This window comes from Myxine glutinosa, chromosome 13 (genome assembly GCF_964187855.1).
Source record: "Myxine glutinosa chromosome 13, kmMyxGlut1.1, whole genome shotgun sequence".
Classification (NCBI taxonomy): Eukaryota; Metazoa; Chordata; class Myxini; order Myxiniformes; family Myxinidae; genus Myxine; species Myxine glutinosa.
In genome coordinates, this window is record NC_136273.1 from 13,637,877 (window position 1) to 13,661,052 (window position 23,176).

Below are 23,176 nucleotides of genomic sequence, written 5' to 3' on the forward strand. Positions count from 1 at the left end.
ATGAAATACCAGAGCCATCCTCATGGAATAATATGTGGTTGTTGCAATGTATAAAATAAGAAGCAATGAAATACCAGAGCAATCCTCATGGAATAATATGTGGTTGTTGAAAAGTATCAAAAAAGAAGCAATGAAATACCAGAGCAATCCTAATGGAAATATTATCTGGTTGTTGCAAAGTATCAAATAAGAAGCAATGAAATACCAGAGTAATCCTCATGGGATAATATCTGGTTGTTGAAAAGTATCAAATAAGAAGCAATGCAATACCAGAGTAATCCTCATGGGATAATATCTGGTTGTTGAAAAGTATCAAATAAGAAGCAATGAAATACCAGAGCAATCCTCACGGAATAATATCTGGTTGTTGCAAAGTATCAAATAAGAAGCAATGAAATACCAGAGTAATCCTCATGGGATAATATCTGGTTGTTGAAAAGTATCAAATAAGAAGCAATGCAATACCAGAGCAATCCTCATGGAATAATATCTGGTTGTTGCAAAGTATCAAATAAGAAGCAATGAAATACCAGAGCAATCCTCATGGAATAATATGTGGTTGTTGCAAAGTATCAAATAAGAAGCAATGAAATACCAGAGCAATCCTCATGGAATAATATCTGGTTGTTGCAAAGTATCAAATAAGAAGCAGTGAAATACCAGAGCAATCCTCATGGAATAATATGTGGTTGTTGCAAAGTATCAAATAAGAAGCAATGAAATACCAGAGCAATCCTCACGTAATCATATCTGGTTGTTGCAAAGTATCAAATAAGAGGCAATGAAATACCAGAGCAATCCTCATGGAATAATATCTGGTTGTTGCAATGTATCAAATAAGAAGCAATGAAATACCAAAGCAATCCTCACGGAATAATATCTAGTTGTTGCAAAGTATCAAATAAGAAGCAATGAAATACCAGAGCAATCCTCATGGAATAATATCTGGTTGTTGCAAAGTATCAAATAATAAGCAATGGAATACCAGAGCAATCCTCATGGAATAATATCTGGTTGTTGCAAAGTATCAAAGATGAAGCCATGAAATACCAGAGCAATCCTCATGGAATAATATCTGGTTGTTGAAAAGTATCAAATAAGAAGCAATGAAATACCAGAGCAATCCTCACGAAATAATATCTGGTTGTTGCAAAGTATCAAATAAGAAGCAATGAAATACCAGAGCAATCCTCGTGGAATAATATCTGGTTGTTGCAAAGTATCAAATAATAAGCAATGGAATACCAGAGCAATCCTCATGGAATAATATGTGGTTGTTGCAAAGTATCAAATAAGAAGCAATGAAATACCAGAGCAATCCTCATGGAATAATATCTGGTTGTTGCAAAGTATCAAATTAGAAGCAATGAAATACCAGAGCAATCCTCATGGATATAATATCTGGTTGTTGCAAAGTATCAAATAAGAAGCAATGAAATACCAGAGCAATCCTCATGGAATAATATCTGGTTGTTGCAAAGTATCAAATAAGAAGCAATGAAATACCAGAGCAATCCTCATGGAATAATATCTGGTTGTTGCAAAGTATCAAATAAGAAGCAATGGAATACCAGAGCAATCCTCATGGAATAATATCTGGTTGTTGCAAAGTATCAAATGAGAAGCAATGAAATACCAGAGCAATCCTCATGGAAATATTATCTGGTTGTTGCAAAGTATCAAATTAGAAGCAATGAAATACCAGAGCAATCCTCATGGAATAATATCTGGTTGTTGCAAAGTATCAAATAAGAAGCAATGAAATACCAGATCAATCCTCATGGAATAATATCTGGTTGTTGAAAAGTATCAAATAAGAAGCAATGAAATACCAGAGCAATCCTCATGGAATAATATATTGTTGTTGCAAAGTATCAAATAAGAAGCAATGAATACCAGAGCAATCCTCATGGGATAATATCTGGTTGTTGCAAAGTATCAAATAATAAGCAATGCAATACCAGAGCAATCCTCATGGAATAATATCTGGTTGTTGCAAAGTATCAAATAAGAAGCAATGAAATAGCAGAGCAATTTTCATGGAGTAATATGTGGTTGTTGCAAAGTGTCAAATAAGAAGCAATGAAATACCAGAGCAATCCTCATGGAATAATATCTGGTTGTTGCAAACTATCAAATAAGAAGCAATGAAATACCAGAGCAATCCTCATGGAATAATATCTGGTTGTTGCAAACTATCAAATAAGAAGCAATGAAATACCAGAGCAATCCTCATGGAATAATATCTGGTTGTTGCAAAGTATCAAATAAGAAGCAATGAAATACCAGAGCAATCCTCATGGAGTAATATGTGGTTGTTGCAAAGTGTCAAATAAGAAGCAATGAAATACCAGAGCAATCCTCATGGAATAATATCTGGTTGTTGCAAAGTATCAAATAAGAAGCAATGAAATACCAGAGCAATCCTCATGGAATAATATGTGGTTGTTGAAAAGTATCAAATAAGAAGCAATGAAATGAAAAACACTGCACAGTCAGATTACGACGAAAAGGCTTGCGGCAAAGTGAGAGAGTAATTGTCAATGGTATGTGTTATGTTATGTGTAACAATGTTACCAAAGAAAAGGCAGTACCACCCAAAAGCCCTCCAAAAGGTCAATGCTCACCTTGGTAACATCTTCAGGGAGCAAATCTAAGGCGCGGCGTTGTTCCATGCCAAACTCTTCCCAACAGTCGTCGGCGAAGAATTGAAGTGGACGCCAGCTCCTACCATGATCACGTGATCTTTCGAGCACCAAGGCAGCCGGGCGGCGCGATTGGAAGGTAATGACCACGTCGTGGGTGAGCTCGACCTCACGCCCCCAAGAGAGAGTGATGTTCGCCCTCAGCGGCTCTGGGCGTCCGGTGCCACGACGCACTCTGCCAGAAAGTAGAGGTGTCTGACACTTCAGCGTCGACCATCAGGTGAGGAGGATGAGAAAGGCCGAGCGTGCTCGCGTCGCACTCAGCACAGAGATAGGGGTTTTCCTGCGGGAGCAAATTAAGAACGATCATGTTAACATCCATCCGATGGACGGAGCACGCGTTGATACCTTGCCGTGCATGCAAAACAGGGTCGAGATTCGAACCCATACTGGACAGGTTAAAGGTGAGTGTGCATACATCTAAACTATCCTGCCAGCCCCACACTTCCCATACCTAGTAGGTACGTAATAAGTAAATGGCCATTACTTGAAACGAAAACCACCTTTAGAGGCCATTTTTCCCCGCAGAGCAGGGGTTGGCCTTTTTCGGGCACCATGGTCCACTTTTTGAAGCAATGTTTTATGGCCGGATGCCCTTCCTGCCGCCAACCCTGTTGGTCGCCTCTTGCGACACACAGGGAATTACCAGCAAGCTGGTACTCAATTTGCCGACCTCGGAAGGAGAACAGGCTGATTCAACCCCCCCCCGGGGTTAATTCAGCGGTCGACCGAGATTCAAACCCAGGATCCTTGGATCCCAAGCCGGCACCCGAACCGCTAAGACAACACCTGGCTTTACTTGCAACAAAGGGAGAAACATTTCCCAACAATCAATTGAGGCCTTTATGACGCAATGTCTCGCAATTTCATGTCTTGCTGACGGACTCCAAAGTGTTAACAGATTAATTTCCGGTGAGAACTTGCCAATTCCGCTTCGATCATCGCCAGCCTTTGCACATTATGGATTATTTTTTACCTGATTGGTGCAAATTTCTGATGGATTTCTACTGAGCTCTCGACCACATGAAATTTCGAAATTAGCTGTATTTTCATCGCAAGGTAATACAAACGTCTTCGTTGAGATCACGGATCACCGGGTTTAGCCGAGGAGCATCTGGGGTTGTATTGTGTTCTGAATCCTCGAGATTTATAAGTGATGACGTCACTTCATGGAGAGAGAGCGGGCAGTTGGCTCATCGTCACACAGATAAGTCCCAGATGTGCAACTGTCACAGAGAAATCCAGGAAGATCAAGACCAGGTTGAAAGGTACAGGCATTCGGACCTGTGGCAGAAACATCACCTGGCCTGCCATATGGGCATAATTATCCTTGAACCCTCATGACCCTTCAGAAATAAATGGCCCCGATGCCATATGGTCTCTCGCATTCCCAATGGCCAAAGAGAATACCAGATCTATCAAAGATTGACAGAGGTCCACATTCTTCCAGAAAGCATTTTTGATTGAAAGATGTATGCTTATGAAATAAATGCGGGCAAAATATTCATTAAAACGATAATAACATAAGTTCCTGTTCAAGCCACAAGGAGATCATTAGGCCCATCAATCATACACATGGTTGTTTGTCTGTGCTCTATCCTTTTTACCTGTCATGTGTCGCACGTGTACACGAGCTGCGCTTGGTTGTTATTGCTGTTATTGTGGATCTTGTTGGGGGTCGATTTTTGAAATGTGCACCCATTGGTCGGACAGCTGCCGGACCCCACCCACATTTGTCCTTTCGCCCCACCCACATTTGTCGTTTGACTCCACCCACCATGGCACCCAGACAAAATAATATGGCTGCCATCTTGGTTTTCTGGTGGGCCTAAGACATTAGACCTGTGGTCCTCCGCTGATTATGCACGACTCGGGTTTGTTGCATCAGATTCCCATTGGCTTTGTTTGGATCGTGTGCTACGATGAGGGACCCGGAAAATCGAATCAATGTCGAATAAAAGTTATTAGGAAGGTTTAATCAGGCCAGTCAACTCGCATATTGAGCCTCCCTAAAAAAAAATAGCGTTACGTAATTTTTGAACGGCCCCATATATCCGGGTTAAACAATCAGTGACGGTGTGACGAATCAGCTCATTCTGATATAACCATGGTGTAGGCTGTCATGGGTGAGAGGTGTCGCGTTAATATTTTAATAGTGCATTAAATGTGTTTCGCAATTGCGCTGTTTATTTTTTAAGCGTTTTAAATGCGCATTTCCCAATCGACCTGTTACGGGATTTTGGTGCAGGTTGTGACCATATTGCGGTCATTCTTGTTAAATGCTGAGAATCAAGCAAGGAAGCAGCATGTACCATTTTAAAACTCTTTAGTGTGACTCCACTGGGGTCCCGTTCGAACCGCAGACCTCCCATGGGCTTGGAGCAGACACTCAAAGCATGTCGCCACAGGTTAAATTATTTGTTTTTCAAACATGTTTTCTGGTTAAATTACTTGTTTTTCAAACATGTTTCTGGTTAAATTACTTGTTTTTCAAACATGTTTCTGGTTAAATTATTTGTTTTTCAAACATGTTTTCTTTTCTGGTTAAATTATTTGTTTTTCAAACATGTTTTCTGGTTAAATTACTTGTTTTTCAAACATGTTTCTGGTTAAATTAAAGAAAAATGTTTTCTGGTTAAATTATTTGTTTATCAAACATGTTTCTGGTTAAATTAAAGAAAAATGTTTTCTGGTTAAATTATTTGTTTTTCAAACATGTTTTCTGGTTAAATTATTTGTTTTTCAAACATGTTTTCAGGTTAAATTATTTGTTTTTCAAACATGTTTTCTGGTTAAATTATTTGTTTTTCAAACATGTTTTCTGGTGAAATTATTTGTTTTTCAAACATGTTTCTGGTTAAATTATTTGTTTTTCAAACATGTTGTTTGAAATGTTCGTCTTTCATTAAACAGACACTTTCTAAACTCCCCTCTTGCCCCTCCCCTCCAAATCCCCCCTTGCCCCTACACTCCTAAACTCCCCCCTTGCCCCTCCACTCCTAAACTCCCCCCTTTCCCCTCCCCTCCTAAACTCCCCCCTCACTCCTCCCCTTCAAAACTCCCCCCCAACCCCTCCCATTCAAATCTCCTCCCATACCATTCCTCTCCAATTCTCCCTCCCCCCTCCTCCTCCTCAAAGCTGCCTCCTCCCCACTTCGTCTCCCTTCTATCTCATAACTCCACATCCCCCAACCATCTACTTTCCTTTGCCACCCCTCAAACAACCCCCCACGGTGCCTCATCCCTTCACCATCAAACCTTTCGTTCTCCTCATCCTTCCTTTTCTTGTAACTCTTCTGTAATCTCTGACACACTATCAACTGCTCTCCCTACCTCCCCCTCTCATCCTTCATCTTACCCGACATCTCCCCTCCCCTGTCCTGTACCCGATGCTCCCCCTCTCTCTTCATTAACGGTATGGACCTCAAACATCCGGGGCCTTCGCTCAACCTGACTGATCTCTCCATACAGGTTGCTTCTGAAAATCCAGACTTGATCTGCTTAACAGAAACTTTCCTCCTTCATGATATCTCCGATTCCTTAATATCTCTTCCTGGTTACTCCCTCCTCCGGTATGATAGACCTGAGCCTCGTCCTGGTGGTGGGGTGGCTATCTTTATCAAAAACTCTCTTCCTCACTCTCCTTGCACTGCCCTCTCTCCACCTCACCCCCAGGAGTACCTCTGGCTATGGCTTCCTCTCCGCTCCCACCTTTTGTTCATATGTGTTCTGTACCGTCCTCCAAACAGTGATGACTCCATTTACATTTCACTGTCTGACAACATGGACCAACTTCTATCCACTTATCCAAACTCTCTCTTCCTCATATGTGGCGACTTTAACTGTCATCATCCCAGCTGGCTGGGTGTGGGTTCATCTCTCACCAGCCATGGCACCTCAGCAAAGGACTTCTGCGACTCACGGGGCTTGACACAATCTGTCAATTTCCCAACCCGGATCTCAGCCAATGGTGTATCTTCTCTTCTCGACTTGGTAATGACAAACTTCCCTGCTAATGTCTGCTGCTCTTCTTCTGCCCCAATCGGTTCTTCTGATCATGTGCTTGTTAAAGTGGACATCTCTCTGGCCGTTGTCAGAGAGCCTCCTCAGCGTTGCCGAGTCTGGCATTTCACTCAGGCCGACTGGCACGGTCTTCAAGCAGCCATCAATCATCTGGAATGGTCTCCTATCTCCACTGCCTCTGACATCAATTCTTCCTGGGAATTCTTCCAAAGCAAACAGCTCTCTCTCATGCACAGATTTATCCCATCTCGTCTTCAGTTGTCTTACGCTTCCTCCCGTCCATGGTACACTGAATCTTGTGGTGAGGCAGTTGCCCTGAAACAACTTGCCTTTGCCTCTTGGAAGGCTAATCCAACTGAAGGAAATCTCACTTCCTTCCACCAAGCTCGGAACAAGTGTGTGTCTACCCTCAGGAGTGCCAGGAAGCACTATCTCTCCACACTCAAGAATGAACTCTCAAACCTGTCTCCTTCCTCCAAATCCTGGTGGCATCTGGTCAAAGGCGTTTCTGGTGTTTGTTCCCCCTCCATACCCTCCCTTACCTCAAATGGCTACACAGTTGACACGGAACGTGACAAAGCCGAATGCCTCAACTCTGTGTTTGCCTCAAAATCTTGTGTCCCAAACCCGTCTCTCTCTCTGTTCCCACCTTACCCAGTCGAACCCAACTGCTCCTGGACTCTGTGTCCTTCTCTCCTGACAAGGTGGAGGAGTTTTTATCAAATCTCGACTCTGATTCTGCAACTGGACCAGACGGCATCAGCCCACGGCTCCTAAAATCCTGCTCTTCTGCTCTATCTCACCCTCTCTCTGTTCTTGTCACCCTCTCTTTTGCTCAAGGTCATCTGCCAGCATCCTGGAAATCAGCAAACATTACCACTTTACACAAAAAAGGTGCAAAAACAGATCCTTGCAACGACAGACAAATCAGCCTGCTCCCAATTATCAGCAAAGTCATGGAATCCATCATTGCTTCGGATATCAAATCCTTCCCCTTCTCCAATGGCTTGATCTCCGATCATCAATTTGGATTCAGACCAGGTCATTCTACTCTGGACATGCTGCTTCTGCTGTCGCAACAATGGATGGAGGTCCTCAATGCCAAACAGGAAATCAGAGCCGTCTCCCTTGACATATCACGTGCCTTCGATATGGTCTGGCACCCAGCTCTGCTCACCAAACTCTCCTCCTATGGTATCCATGGAAATCTCCATGCATGGCTTGTGGACTTCCTCTCTAGTCATAGTCAACGTGTGGCCCTGAATGGATTTCTCTAATCTCCCCTTCCTGTTCAGGCTGGAGTTCCCCAAGGCAGTGTGCTGGGCCCTGTGCTTTTTCTGGTCTTTATCAATGATCTCTCCGACTCTCTGGAAAATCCTCTCTATCTCTTTGCTGATGACTCCACTCTCTGCCGCTCCATTCCTCTTCCCTCAGATCGGCAGTCTGCAGCCTCCTCACTCTCTGAAGACCTGGACAAAATCACAGACTGGTCAAACAAGTGGAACATATCTTTCAATCCTGACAAATCTCACACTCTTACGATGTCTCTCCAAAAAGATCGACTGGACAACCCTCCCATCTACTTTCTCAACAATCCTCTCCAAGAAGTTCTGTCGCTCAAGCTTTTGGGTCTCACTATCTGCCATGATCTTTCTTGGGAAAACCACATTTCCAAGCTGGCCTCCAAAGCCAATCGCCGACTGGGCATCCTCCGTCGTGCGAAGTCCTTCCTCGGCACACCTGAGCTCCTCACCACATACAAGGCTTTCATCCGCAGCTCAATGGAATACTGTTCTCCCCTATGGGCCAGTCCTCCTGCCTCACACCTAGCTCGTCTTCACGCTGTTGAAACCAAAGCGTTCAGAATCATTTGAATCTCCCTTGATGAAGCTATCTCCGAGAGCCTTTCACTCTCTCACCGCAGACAGGTAGGTGGTCTTTCTGTCTTCTACCGACTCCTCTCCGGCCTTGCTCCCCCAGCTCTCTCTGTGCTTTGTCCCCCAAATATTCCTACAGGTCGCACAAGATCTGCCAGCAAACCTCTGATGGTTAAACTGCCGAAATCCCGGCTCCCTGCTCACCTTCACTCTTTCATTCCTCTTTTCTCCCGCCTCTGGAACAAACTCCCACACTCCCTTCAATCCCACTCCTCCCTCCAGGTCTTTAAAACAGCTGTTCACCACCATCTCTTATCTTTCCCCATCCAAAACCTTGATCTTTTCTACCCCCACTAATTCACCCCAGATCCACCTTGTTTGAAATTCCAACTTCTTTCCTGGAAGTCCCGGCAGTGTCCATATGTTTTATACCTCTCCACCCCCCCACCCCTTCCCATGCCTCCCCCCCCCCCCCAAAGCCCTCTCCCTCCCACAGATCTCTCGATGTCCCTGCTCTCAGATGCTGTGTTTGTGTTCCTCCCCTCTCGCCCCATCTTGTCTACCGCTCCCCATGTTTTATGTTTTACGTGTCGGTTTGTCTCTCTGTGTGATTAATGTTCGCTCTTTCACGAGCCTCGATCTTCTATACAAAAAAATGTTTTCTGGTTTAATTATTTGTTTTTCAAACATGTATTCTGGAGTAATACCTGAGGTTGCTGTATTCCCACTGTGGATTTTATAAACATTTGCAGAACATGCGTTACATACATCATAAATTATTTGTGTAATGATTTCCTAAATGGTACAAAACAGGATGCTTCCCGCTGTGTTCTTTTTGAACTATATCGGATATAAAGCTTTGATAAAAACACAACTAGGTCATTTGCAGTCATTAAACAGGCGTCCCCTGTGCCAGCATCTGTTGGCAGATGTTAAAGATCCCACGGTGTCTTTCACAAATAAGTGGGTAACCTGACCAAGTGATCAATGCATGCTCTAACCTTCAGTGGGGGCACTGCATCAGTGGAAACAGCAGTTCCCCCAACGAATCCTGCTACTAGCAGGTATGTGCCGCATAAAAAAACAAACAAACTAGAACGGCACGAGGTAGAGCGCACACCTCCGCCAAGCTGAACATTTTAGGTTTTGTATCCCACTGATAGGTCGGATCTGGATCCGGACCCGAACCAAAATCGAATCGGCTTGTTCTTGTCACCTACTCAACTCGTTCACCTAATTTTGTCATAATCCGTCCACGTTTTGAAATTTGGCCCGACCTCTCAATGGTAAATAATCACTTCAAATTTTTTATTTTTAAATGTCGTATCCGGATCAGCTTTCGGATCATCACCAAAATTGAATTGATTCGTCGTTTTGATGATGATGGTGTGAGACGTCGCTTTCGACGAATCTATGATCATCATCATCATCAAAACCTACACAGAGAAGCGATGAAAGTGATCGAGGTGTGCGCTATCTCTCGCCCACTCTATGCCTATGAGCATCATTGGCTGCAGGTGCAGTAAATGCAACGTGAAATCTGATGTACATAGGTGCAGCAGACTGGCCAGGTCGTCGGTATGATGACGGCTGCCCTTGATGTCCAAAGTGGACACAGCTGTCTGCAGGTGCTGCGCGGTGATGCCTAAATTTGTAGCAGCACTGATTTTCATGTACGCATTTATCCACGATGTAGCGTTGCCCAGGCTGACCTACCGGTGCGTTTTGATATTTGAGGGTCCTTCTCATAGCCTTAGCCTAAAATCCGTTACCCTGGACAGGGGCCCAAGCCAGGTACTGTCAGCCAGAGCCAGCTGAGCCCAGGCTCACCGTAAGGCAGGGACGTCACTACCTGAAGTAGCTGAAAAACAGCTACCCTGGTACCCAAACCAACCTGTCCACCAGGTTTTTTGTTTGTTTATTTGTTTGTTTTTGTATACAAGATCGAGGCTCGTGTAAGAGCTAACATTGAACACAAAAAGACAAACTGACACATGAAACATAAAACATACGATAAAGGGAGCAGGAGAACAAGATGGAGAGCAGGGACATCGGGAGATCTGTGGGAGGGAGAGGGCTTGGGGGGAGGAGGCACGGGAAGGGGGGGGGGAGGAGGCATGGGAAGAGGGGGGAGGTGGGAGAGGTAAAAAATACATGGACACTGCAAGGACTTCCAGGAAAGAAGTTGGTATTTCAGAAAAGTGGATCTGGGGTGAATTAGCGGGGGTAGAAAAGATCAAGGTTTTGGATGGGGGAAGATAAGAGATGGTGGTGAACAGCTGTTTTAAAGACCTGGAGGGAGGAGTGGAATTGAAGAGAGTGAGGGAGTTTGTTCCAGAAGCGGGAAAAAGAGGTTTCGTCAGAATCCGTCAATAACGTTTTCAGATACCCTGTTCACAGACAAACGAACAAACAGACAAACAGACAAACAGACAAATAGGAGTGAAAACATAACCTCTGCCCACCTTAGGTGGCAGATGTAAAAAGAAGGAATATGGGGGGGGGAGGAAAATCGATCAAATGTAGAGAAGGAATTAAAATATACAGAAGGTGGATAAGGGAGGATTGGAGCCTGGAGGGGTGCGGAGAGAAGGAAGGAAAGTTGAGAGAAGAGAAGAGAGGAGAGGAGAGAAAGGCACTTGGGGAACGTGGGGTGGAGAGGGTGCAGGTGGAGGTGCAACAAAAATGTCATTGTATTTATAGTCAATAATTCCATAGCTCTGTTAAATTCTTAACCATGCAGTTTGCCTTCCAAACTACTGAAAACAAAAATTGATAGCCATCGTTGCTGCTGAGAAAGCAAGAACGCACCACGTGCACAAGCGCACCAATTACAATAGCATCCACCAAAAATCAGGAATGGGCGGGGTTAATGATGACGACCCTGCATGCTGATTAGTTTTAAATGTGTACCTGTGACAAACACGTCATTGAACTACACGGTAGTTTTTAAATTTGAAAAACCATTTTACCATAGTTTGTGTCGATGCAAAAACAACATAACAAGCTTCGTGTTCGCAGCATTTTAATGCGGGAAAATGTTTTGTGTGAAGCATTTTTGCTCAACGCCCCAAATACGCCATTGTGGTCGCATCGAGCATGGAGGATTCAAAGTGAGTGATTTTTGAAGGGGTCAAGGAAAACGTATGGCCTGTTCGACTTCAATTACAGGCTCCACGGAGTTGTATTAACCTTACACAAAGCCTTTTTTGTTTGTGACAAACAGGCTGCGCACATGATGGAGGATGACCGTTGCACGATACTAATCCAGAGTCAAAGCAACCGGAGGCTTGTTTGATTGGTCGATGTGGAAAGAGAAACTCCAGGGAGATAGAAAACCATCACAGGTGTCGATCAGATGTGTTTTTCGTCTTCCAGGGAAAGTGGAGGGTATTTTTTTAATACGATGCTGCTGCCCGTGTAACAGACAAAAACCTTCCTCCCTGACCTGTTTTACAAACAGGTATGGTCTGCGCTAACCCACATAATACCCTGCTTATTATCCGCATAAAAGCCACCCAAACAGCTCTAACCTCAACACAAATCGAGATTGAGCTTGGGAGAGGAGAACAATGGGAGGCCTTGCCCAAAAAATAGGGCCTTCCCCAAAATATGTCTGACATGTGTATATATATGTGTATATATATATATATATAATTTAAAAACACACCTGGTCACAAGTGTGCCTCACTGACAGGGTCCTCAGTCGCCTGTCGACTCACACCAAAAAAAAATCACACCTAACCAACCAAACACCTACGCTTACAACATGCACCACTAAAAAAAAAAAACACATTCATGCAAAACCACACCCACTCCTGTAACTAACACACACACACACACACACACACACACACACACACACACACACACACACACACACACACACACACACACACACACACACACACACCTCCATTTATCTTCCATGCTCAGTCACTACCCATTTAGGCTGCAAATTTAGAAATTTGAAGAACTGACTTGTTGGAAAGGTGGCATCCTATGACGGTGCCACATTTAAAGTCACTGAGCTCTTTGTCTATGGAAATTGAATGGGGGTGTCCGCATACTTTTAGTCATGGTGTGTGTGTGTATATATTCAAATATATATATTGAATGGTCGTTGTAAGGCCATTTTTCCCCACGGGAGCGGGGGTAACATTAGCCTTGCAGGCCTCATGACAATCATGGTTCCCTGTTTGAGGCAATGTTTTTATGGCCGGATGCCCTCCCTGCCGCCAACCCTTTGTCGCCTCTTACGATGCGCAGGGATACGGTGTACCTATTCTAAATCGGGGTACACACCAGGATCATTCATTCCAGCAAGCTGGTACTCAATTTGCCGACCTCGGAAGGATGAACAGGCTGAGTCAACTCCCCTGGCGTTAATTCAGCGATCGACCGGGATTTGAACTCAGGATCCGAGGCCTGCACCCTAACCGCTAAGCCAACACCAGGCTATATGTATATATATATAAATATATATATATATATATATATATATATATATATATATATATATATATATATATATATATATATATATATTGTGGTTTTTAGAACCCTCCACTTTGTAAATATCTGTAATATTCCCTTATAAATAATCCCCTGTAAATATTCCCATTTTTGTGTAAAAGGTCAAAGGTCGCACCCTAGTTAGGCCACGAGCAACACGTAGCACACCATAGGCTTCTCCTTTAGTTATTTCATTAGTATGTGTTTCAGGTAAGGATCTGTTCCCAATAGTTGAATCTGCGTTGTATTAATTAAATAAGAGTAGGCCCCCTTGTCAATTCCTATTGCGGTGTAGCCTTCCTCCAAATTGTGTTCCTTGGCTTGCCAGTAGCATTCGCTGCCTGGCTCAGCCGCCATTGATCACGAGGTCAGGCTCGGAGAAGAAGGGGGCGGGGCGGCAAGAACGAGGTGTGGCCACGTCAACTCACCACCAGGGCATGGCCGGTAAGACCCCACCACCCAACCAGGGCTGAGGTGAGCTCGTTAATAGGCATGGCTCGATGAAGTGCAGCTTGATTTCTAAGTGGGTTATAAAAGCGTAAGCGCCAAGCCCTCTAGCGAGATGCGCGAGGGGAGGCCACTGATAACGGACTACGCCGGGGGATGCTGATTGTGAACGAACTGCGCGGGGAGCGCTCGATTGATTGTCACGTTGTTGGAGCGACCTGCGCGAGGGTACCCTCAGAGACGAACGTTGGGCGAGAGAGAGTTGGCCCGAAGACTACGTACGCGGCATCCCAGTCCCCCGCATAATTATAAGGTCCGGTCGTGCGCCAAACGACACGCGAAGCTGCCTGCCATTCTTCACGGAGGACGCGAAGCCTGGAACCATCTGCTTGACCCTTCTCTTCCTTCCCACCACCACCACCCCATTTGTGTAAGTGTGTTTGTATTGTCCTGGGCATGTGATAATATAAGACTGTTTAAGGCTGCCCTGTGTCACTGCTTCTTCTTCTTCTTCTTGTGTATGCCCTTCTTTCATTTCCTCTTCGGGTTTCTTGTACATAATTAATAAATTATATTTATTCTTCCTTTACTCTGGTTCCTCTCATCCGGTCACTTGTGTCCTGTGCCCAATTGAATATCGGTGGCACGATATAGGAACCGCTCAGAATCGGGTTAGTCTTTCTGCTAACGGCTCGAGCTTTGGATTGCTAAACCGCTCGGCAAAATTCCATCTTGTCTGTGGCTCGGGCAGAAGTAGCGCCCTGCTTTGCGGCGAGGTTGGCGAAGGTATCTGGGAACCCATTGACCAGTCATCCTGGTCAATCTTAACCCCTCTCCGGCCTTGCTCCCCCAGCTCTCTCTGTGCTCTGTCCCCCCAATATTCCTTCAGGTCGCACAAGATCTGCCTGCAACCCTCTTATGGTTAAACTGCCAAAGTCTAGGCTCTCTGCTCACCTTCACTCTTTCATTCCCCTTTTCTCCCGCCTCTGGAACAAACTCCCCCACTCCCTTCAATCCCACTCCTCCCTCCAGGTCTTTAAAACAGCTGTTCACCACCATCTCTTATCTTCCCCCATCGAAAACCTTGATCTTTTCTACCCCCGGTAATTCACCCCAGAGTCCTTGCAGTGTTCATATGTTTTATTCCTCTCCCACCTCCCCCCAAGTCCTCCCGATGTCCCTGCTCTCAAATGTTGTGTTTGTGTCCTTCCCCCTCTCTCCCCATCTTGTCTGCCGCTCCCCTTGTTTTTTGTGTTTTGTGTGTCGGTTTGTCTTTTTGTGTGATTAATGTTAGCTCTTTCACGAGCCTCGATCTTGTATACAAAAAAAAAAGAAAAAAAAAAGAGGTTGGTATCTTCTCGGTATCTTCTCGGACTCGGACGGCCAGCTTAATAGACGAGGGGATTAAACCCCCCTCGGTAAGGGGAGCGCCGTAATTCGAGATCTGCAACAATTGGTAGTCAGGAGTTGGGATTTAGAACCTGGGACTAAATTTATTTAGACCAAATTTTGGACACCAATTGTGCTATTGGCCGTAACAATTGGTGTCCGGGAGTGGGATTGGACCCGAACAAAATTTTTTTAATCCATCTGAAAAATTTGGTCAAAATTAGGAGCGGCCGAAATCTAGTATTAAAAACCAAATTATATCGTGCCATGGATGGTCAAGGTGATCGGATGCCGGTGGGGGAGATAGAAGAGGGGTTAGAGACAACCCAAGACACCAGGGAACAATTGGGGGTGATGGAGGAGGGGGTTGAAGAAGGTGTGGTAGTGGGGGTTGCAGGCGCGCGAAATGGCGGCACCTCGCACGTGGTAGTGGCAGCACAAAATGGCGGTGCCTCGCACATGGTGGCGAGAGCCGAGCCTGCGGTGCCAGCGGGTTGGGACCTGTATGTGCTCCTAGAACAACTACGAGCATCTATAGAAATGCAGAGAGACGAAGCAAGGGGTACCAGTGAGCAATTGAAAAATGAGATGGGAAACCAAATTGGAGGATTGAGAAACGAGATGAGAAACCAAATTGAAGGATTGAGAAATGATTGGAAAACCAAATTAGGGGGATTGAGTAAGGGTATGGGAGAAATGAGGGCCAATATTGAAGGGGTTGGAAACGAAATGAGTGAGCAAATAAGTAAATTTGGGGACAGAATGGGTGACCGCATACAAAAATGTGGGGAGAACATAGACCGCATGGCGGGCGGGAGAGGCACATCGGTACGCAGCGAGGTAACGCAACTCGAGGAGCGCGGGTTGAGCGAGGCAGAGCAGAGCGCGGTTAAAATGACCGGATTATAAATCGCGACACGGGGGGTGAAAAACCCAACGGCCGCCGAATTGGACAAGGCAAATTCATGTGAGCCTTTACCGACCCGACCTTTTGTCGTCGAGCTGAATAAAAAAAAGACGAGGTTGTCGTGGAAATTGGAATGGGAGAGACGGCAGATTTAGAAAAGGAATTGGAGGAAAAGATGGATCATGTACAAAGTCCCTGTCCACATCGTGATGCCGTGCTTAACCCCAATGAAAGTTTGCAGGTGTTGGAGGAACGAGGAAGAAGAATCCCCAAGGTGAGCCGGGTAGTATATGGGGCGAAGAGATTTTTCGGTATGGTGTTTGTCGCGAAAAGAATTTTCGCACGCTTGGGATGCAGGCGTAACCCGGGCGCTCGTAAAAGGTCCGTGGTGCGCGTTATGAATGGCAAGGGCGCGCGTGTGCGAACGGCGCCGAAGCACGAGTGTGATACCGAGTGCGAGGGAGAATGCACAACAGAGCATGATAGTGGGAGTGATTGTGACACGGAGAGTGAGATGGATGGAGAGAGTGTGCGGGGATGCACACCCGAGTTGGTGGTGGAGCGTGTGATTGGGTGTGCGATAGGGGATTGCACACCCCTGGGTAGGTGTGCACTGAGTGGGTATGTGCAAGAGTGCACACCCACGAGTGTTACGGAGGACGTAATGGAAGAAAGGTGTGGAACGGAGTGTGTGATAACAGAGTGTGCGAATGGCGGAATGGATGCGCAAGAATGTGCGCGAGTAGAATGCATGGGATGTACGAGAGGCGTTGGAGCGCCGGGTTTGGCGGGTAAAGAACGGAACGAGTGGTGTGAGCATGCGAGTAGGCCATCGACGTTGACCGGCGCAGCGTTTAGGCTGATGGATAGCCGACGCGAGCACTCGGTGCGCAGTGCTCTTTGTGTGTTGCGGAAACCGGCGGGGATCGGTGTCGCGTCGCTCCTGTTCGGAGCGTCGTGCACGATTCGGGCCGGGCCCCGCCCTGCACGGTCGATTCCGAGCTTTTCTCGGCGAAGCGATCAGCCCGGTTCGAGAGGTAGGAGGGGTCGGAATGGCGCCCCCTTGTGGTGGCGGCGTTCCACCCGGGCAAGGCAGGGCCATCGCGCTTGGCAGCGCAGGGCCTTGCACCGGGATGGTGCTTGGAGCCTTGGCCCGACAAAACCTCCTCCCCTGAACCGAATGCCGGACGGACTCAACCTGCAGTAGACCAAACCACCCATATGCATTGCTCGGCTTTGCGAAGCCGAGCTGTAAAGAATGCATGGACGCACCGAGAGGCTCAGATATAGTGGACTGTGATGATGATAGTGTTATTGTTTGAAATTGATAGGGAATTGGCTTGAAATTACTGGTGATTCGAAATTGGGAATAGTGATGATTGGAAATTGATACCCAGTGTCGGGGGGTGGTATCTTTACCATTCACCTCACACATGGGGGCAAAGGAGCTATAGGTTATGGGGTATGGCGGTGAAAACCTAGCCAGGGAGGGCTTGGTTAATGTATAGGGATTTAGAAAGATGACCATAGGTAACTGTAGATTTAAGTAGCGACATCATACCTGTAGTAGGGGCCGTAGGTAGGTTAGTGGTTGTTAACGACGTGGGATGTGCAATAGTATAAGGGAAGATGGGAAGCACTAAGTTAGAGGGAAAACCAGGTAGATCAGATGATGCAGTGTGTGTGTAGGAAGTGATTGAGCAGAGTATTGTGAAAGGTGTGATTGTGCATTGAGTTGAGTGTATTGTATTGAGTGAATGGTCCTGGAGGGAAGGAGGGTGCAAGTGCCACCAGGTGTGCAGGTGCCACCAGGTGTGCAAGTGCCACCAGGTGTGTGGGCACAAGGTGTGCATGTGAAAGTACAGGTGAATGAAGAATGGTTGTATGGAATAGATGGTCTGGAGTGAATGGAGCATGGATTAAATGGAGTATGGAATGGATGGGTGAAGTGAGTAGTGTGGAATACGTGGAGTGGAGTGGTTGGTGCGAAAGGAGTGGATGGGGACAGGATGGACCCCCTCACGAGTACCCGGGAAGGGTAGTTTAAAAGTAGGTAGAGGGAGTAGGTAAATTGTGGTTGGATATTGGCATCTGTGGTGCGGGTAGTTGCACAGGAGTGTTGTGTTGGGTGCAGTAGTGGAGTAAATTGGCTGGGTGTGTGGCCTGTTAGTGAGTGTGATTGAATGGGCACTCCGCCACTGTTAGTATGTCGGCCAGGTGAGGCCGCAGGTAGGCTCTGGGAGCCAGTAGAGTTCAATGGGGCCCGAGGATCCGGAGGACTGACCCGGGTAGCCCGATGCCAGAGAGGGCGGTAGGGGGTGAGAGCGCCAGAGGGCCTTCCCCAGGTAGGTTAGGGTAAGGAGCAGGTAAGCTCGGGAGACAACTGCAGTGGCGGAGGTGTGCATGTGAGCGGACCTGCTGGGAGCGCCACATGACCCAGCCCGGAAATTGTGCGAGGGCACAGGGTGAAGAATCGGGGGAGTGAGACCACAAATTGGTGAGAACCACATTTTGGTCAATGGGAGTTCGGTTTTTAGAACCACATAGTGTAAAATGGCCAATGGTTTTGCAGGGAAAGCACCCAGGTAGTGTAAAGTGTGTTTAAGTCATTTAGAAGGTAGTTAGGATTGAAAGACTCTTCGCACCATCCACACCCACTCACCAAGGTGACAGGACTCCACACCACCGTTTTTTGCAAATATTTGGTCTGTAAGACGCATCATGACATGGGGGTGACATTGTGCTGATGTTCCATCTCTTCCTCCTTAGGACTGATTGATGATGAATTGATTAATGGCAAATTTGGGTTTAGAGGGATCAATGACGAATTTGGATTAGGGGAGATATGGGGAAGACAGGACGTTAGCGATGGATTTGTAAATTGTGTAAATACGGGGTAAGGGCAAGGGTAGATTAGGTGACGGGGGGGGGGGGGATGTACGGTAGGGACAAGCTTTCTCGGCTTGCTCTCCTGCGCACCTCACCTCTGCATTACCTTGTGTTGATGTGTACCCTTGCGATCTTGCCCCGCTGCTTGCTTGTCCTCCTTCCCCCACTCATGGATTTGTTTATTTTGGGCCCGGGGGGAGTGCGCAGGTGTCCGCAGTTGTGTGCCCACACCCTCGCTGCTGCCTGCCTGGACTGGTACCACACTTATGGACCGCACGTTGTTGTGGCCGAGCACCACCATATATGGACCACAGGTCTGTGGCCGAGCACCACTCATGGACCCCACGTTTTGGGGCCTGGTACCTCTGCTGGGGACCGGCCATTGTGGCCAGGGAGATCTTGCTTGCGGACAACAGTAAAGGTGGCACCTAAGCCATGCAGGTGGACCACCCTTAGTTGGCCCCTGCTGGCCATAATTAAAAAGTGGACGCGTTTTGTGCTCTTTTTGTTTATGATTAAATAGGCCGCAAGCAAATAAGTTGTCCAGAACCATCGGCCCAGCAGAGAAGACGTCGCAAGGCGTCGTTTATTGAAATGATGACTGTGCACCGGATGGTGCTTTTTGTGCATGTGGTGCTTTGGGTGCTTTTTGAATATTGGTGCTTTGGTGCTCATTGGTGCTGGTGGTATTGGTGCATTGCAGTGTATGCCTTCCTCTTCTCAAAAAGATCTTCTTTTTGTTTCCCAAAAGACAGGTCCTGGGTTCGCGTTGTAAATACCAAGTAGTGTCTTTGTAAATAATGCTCCCCACCGTCCATGTGTAGTTTGAGAATTATTTCCGTGATTTGGTTATTCTGTGGGTGTGAATCTGTTAGACAGAATGCAACGCAGCAGGCGGGACATACTTAGTTATTTTAAAAATGTCGCACTCAGGGTGAAGTTAATCGTAGAGGGTTACACACCTGAGTGTCACACTAAGTTAAAGTTCTGTCGGGCCGGGACGGCCCTGGGGTAATGAGGGTGCTGTGTTGCGGTTTTTAGAACCCTCCACTTTGTAAATATCTGTAATATTCCCTTATAAATAATCCCCTGTAAATATTCCCATTTTTGTGTAAAAAGGTCAAAGGTCGCACCCTAGTTAGGTCATATTGCAACACGTAGGACACCATAGGCTTCTTCTTTAGTTATTTCATTCGTATGTGTTCTAGTTAAGGATCTGTTCCCAATAGTTGAATCTGCGTTGCATTAATTAAATAAGAGTAGGCCCCCTTGTCAATTTATATTGCGGCGTAGCCTTCCTCCATACTGTGTTCCTGGGCTTGCCAGTAGCGTTCGCTGCCTGGCTCAGCCGCCATTGAACACGAGGTCAGGCTTGGAGAAGAAGGGGGCGGGGCGGCAAGAACGAGGTGTGGCCACGTCAACTCACCACCAGGGCGTGGCCAGTAAGCCCCCACCAGCCAACCAGGGCTGAGGTGAGCTTGTTAATAGGTGTGGCTCGATGAAGCGCGGCTTAATTTCTAAGCGGGTTATAAAAGCGCAAGCGCCAAGCCATCTAGCGGGATGCGCGAGGGAAGGCCATTGATAACGGACTGCGCCGGGGGATGCTGATTGTGAATGAACTGCGCAGGGAGCGCTCGATTGATTGTCACGTTGTTGGAGCGACCTGTGCGAGGGTACCCTCAGAGACGAAGGTTGGGCGAGAGAGAGTTGGCCGGATGATTACGTACGCGGCATCCCAGTCCCCCGCATAATTATAAGGTCTGGTCGCGCATCAACGACACGCGAAGCTGCCTGCCATTCTTCGCAGCGGACCCGAAGCCTGGAACCATCTGCTTGGACCCTTCTCTTCCTTCCAACCACCACCACCCCATTCGTGTAAGTGTGTTTGTATTGTCCTGGGCGTGTGATAATATAAGACTGTTTAAGGCTGCCCTGTGTCACTGCTTCTTCTTCTTCTTGTATAAGCCCTTCTTTCATTTCCTCTTCGGGTTTCTTGTACATAATTAATAAATTATATTTGTTCTTCCTTTACTTTGGTTCCTCTCATCGGTCGCTTGCGTCCTGTCCCCAATTGAATATAGGTGGCACGATATAGGAACCACTCAGAATCAGGTTATTCTTTCTGCTAATGGCTCGAGCTTCGGATTGCTAAACCGCTCGGCAAAATTCCATCTTGTCTGTGGCTCAGGAAGAAGTAGTGCCCTGCTTTGCGGCGAGGTTGGCGTAGGTATCTGGAAACCCATTGTCCAGTCACCCTGGTCAATCTCAACCATGCAAAGGAGCGCGATATCTTCTAGGGCTCGACGGCCAGCTTAATAGACGAGGGGATTAAACCCCCCTCGGTAAGGGGAGCGCCGTAATTCGAGATCCGCAACAATATATATATATATATATATATATATATATATATATATATATATATATATATATATAAATACTATATAGATATGTGTGTATATATATATATATATATATATATATATATATATATATATATATATATATATATATATATTGTTGCAGTTTTGAGATTTGTACATATGATTCAATAAATGCTAAAGGTTTGCCCCTCACAGTTAGTTCCACGAGCAACACGGAGGCCCATTTGTAGTATAGTTATTCCTTAGTATGTGTAAGTACAGGCCATTTCCCTCTTAGTACCTGCGTGTGTAAAGACATGAGAATAGGTCCCGTTCATTTTGCGTCCACCCTCCAATTCCACCTCGATGGGCGGAATCCATCCCACGCCCCATTTGGCTGTCCCGAGTCGAGTTAACACGAGGCAGGGCCTTGAATGCCAAAGGAGGGTTGAGATCGGCCACAGCAGTAGGGGGATGGTAAGGGTCATCAACCAATCAGGGCTCGGGCGGCATGGCGTGAGAGGGCGTCGCAGAGAACGTCTGGTGCGTTCAGGACGGCTATATAAGCCCACGCGAAAAGCCTCGAAAGGACTTACCAGTGAGGACTTGTTACAGAAGGACTTCGTTGTACAAGCAGGACTTTGAGGAATTGAGGAATCGCTCGCTTGAGGCTTTGAATTGTAACTCGCCAAATTACGTACGCGTCAGAGGGAAGAAGGAGAGGCATTGGCGATACGAGTACACGGCTGCAGCCAGATGCGCCGGTGGCGAATAGCGCCTACTTCAGCCACGCGAGTGGACGCGGATAAACCTGCGAGTGATTAACCGCCAGCCGCACCAGACCCCGCTCCCCTACTGTTCGCCCAAGATAACCTATCCGTCCAAGCGGCACTACGAGCTCCTTCCTTCTCCTGGATCCATCTGCACGGGACAAGCCGGGGACCAGAGGAAGCTGCACGTGAGCCATCCCTGGATGCGCGGACCATCATCCTGCAGCTGCAATCCCTGTGTGAGTGTGAGTGAAACGGGCCCGTAATCTTTTGGGTTTTAAGTAATACTGTGTAAGGATTGCTCAGTGTCTCTGCTTCTGAATCATTGTGAATAGTGTAAATAAATCTTGTTCTTCCTTTTTCCAATTCGATCTCCTTTGTGATTTATCCATTGACTAAGCGTGGGACGAATAAGACCACTGGAATCGGGTTCCATCAACTATACGGCGCGGATCGCGTGTACGCACCGCTCGGCGTATCAACACACGTGATCACCTGTACGCACAACGTTCATTTATCTCCTCGTTTCAGGGCAGCGGAAGTATTTAGGTAATAGCGAATTTGTTCCTAATACCCTATTTCGCGCTGTCCGGAAGGGACGTCATAGGCCTCGGGTCGCGCCTGGTCAGTCAAAGACAAGGGGACTAATCCCCCCTTGGTAAGGGGAAAAGGCCGGCGACAGATCCACAACATTTGGTGTGAGGAGTTTGGGATAGGACCTAAAGTGCGCTTAACGCACTCGAAAATTACGAGCGGTCGAAATTTAGTATTTTTTTTTTTTTCGTATACTGAATCGAGGCTCGTGAAAGAGCTAACATTTATTTCACAAACAAATCAACCAGACAAAAATAATATTAAAAAAGAGGGAGCGGAAGACAAGATGGGGAGAGAAGGGGAAACACACAAACACAACATTTGAGAGCAGGGAGATGTGTGGGAGGGAGAGGGCTTGGGGGGAAGAGTATGGGAAGGGGGTGGGGGGGGGGTGGGAGAAGCATAAAACACAAGGACACAAAGGACTTCCAGGACAGAAGTTGGTATTTCAAAAAAGTGGATTTGGGGTGAAATTAGCGGGGGTAGAAAAGATCAAGGTTTTGGATGGGGGAAGATAAGAGATGGTGGTGAACAACTGTTTAAAGACCTGGTGGGTGGAGTGGGATTGAAGAGAGTGAGGAGTTTGTTCCAGAGGCGGGAGAAAAGAGGAATGAAGGAGTGAAGGTGAGCAGAGAGTCTTGATTTTGGCAGTTTCACCATAAGAGGGTTGCAGGCAGATCTTGTGCAACCTGTAGGAATA

The 23,176-nt window shown here is 46.5% G+C and overlaps 1 protein-coding gene across 1 annotated transcript in view; it reads right to left on the bottom strand.

The window, feature by feature from the left end:
* The window catches only part of LOC137438614 (netrin-G2), a 208,372-nt gene that overhangs the window by 101,125 nt on the left and 84,071 nt on the right, over window positions 1–23,176 (bottom strand). Inside the window, 2 exon segments of the mRNA XM_068133822.2 lie at window positions 2,628–2,861; window positions 2,863–2,988. Of these exon segments, the coding sequence (XP_067989923.2) occupies window positions 2,628–2,861; window positions 2,863–2,988 (360 nt within the window).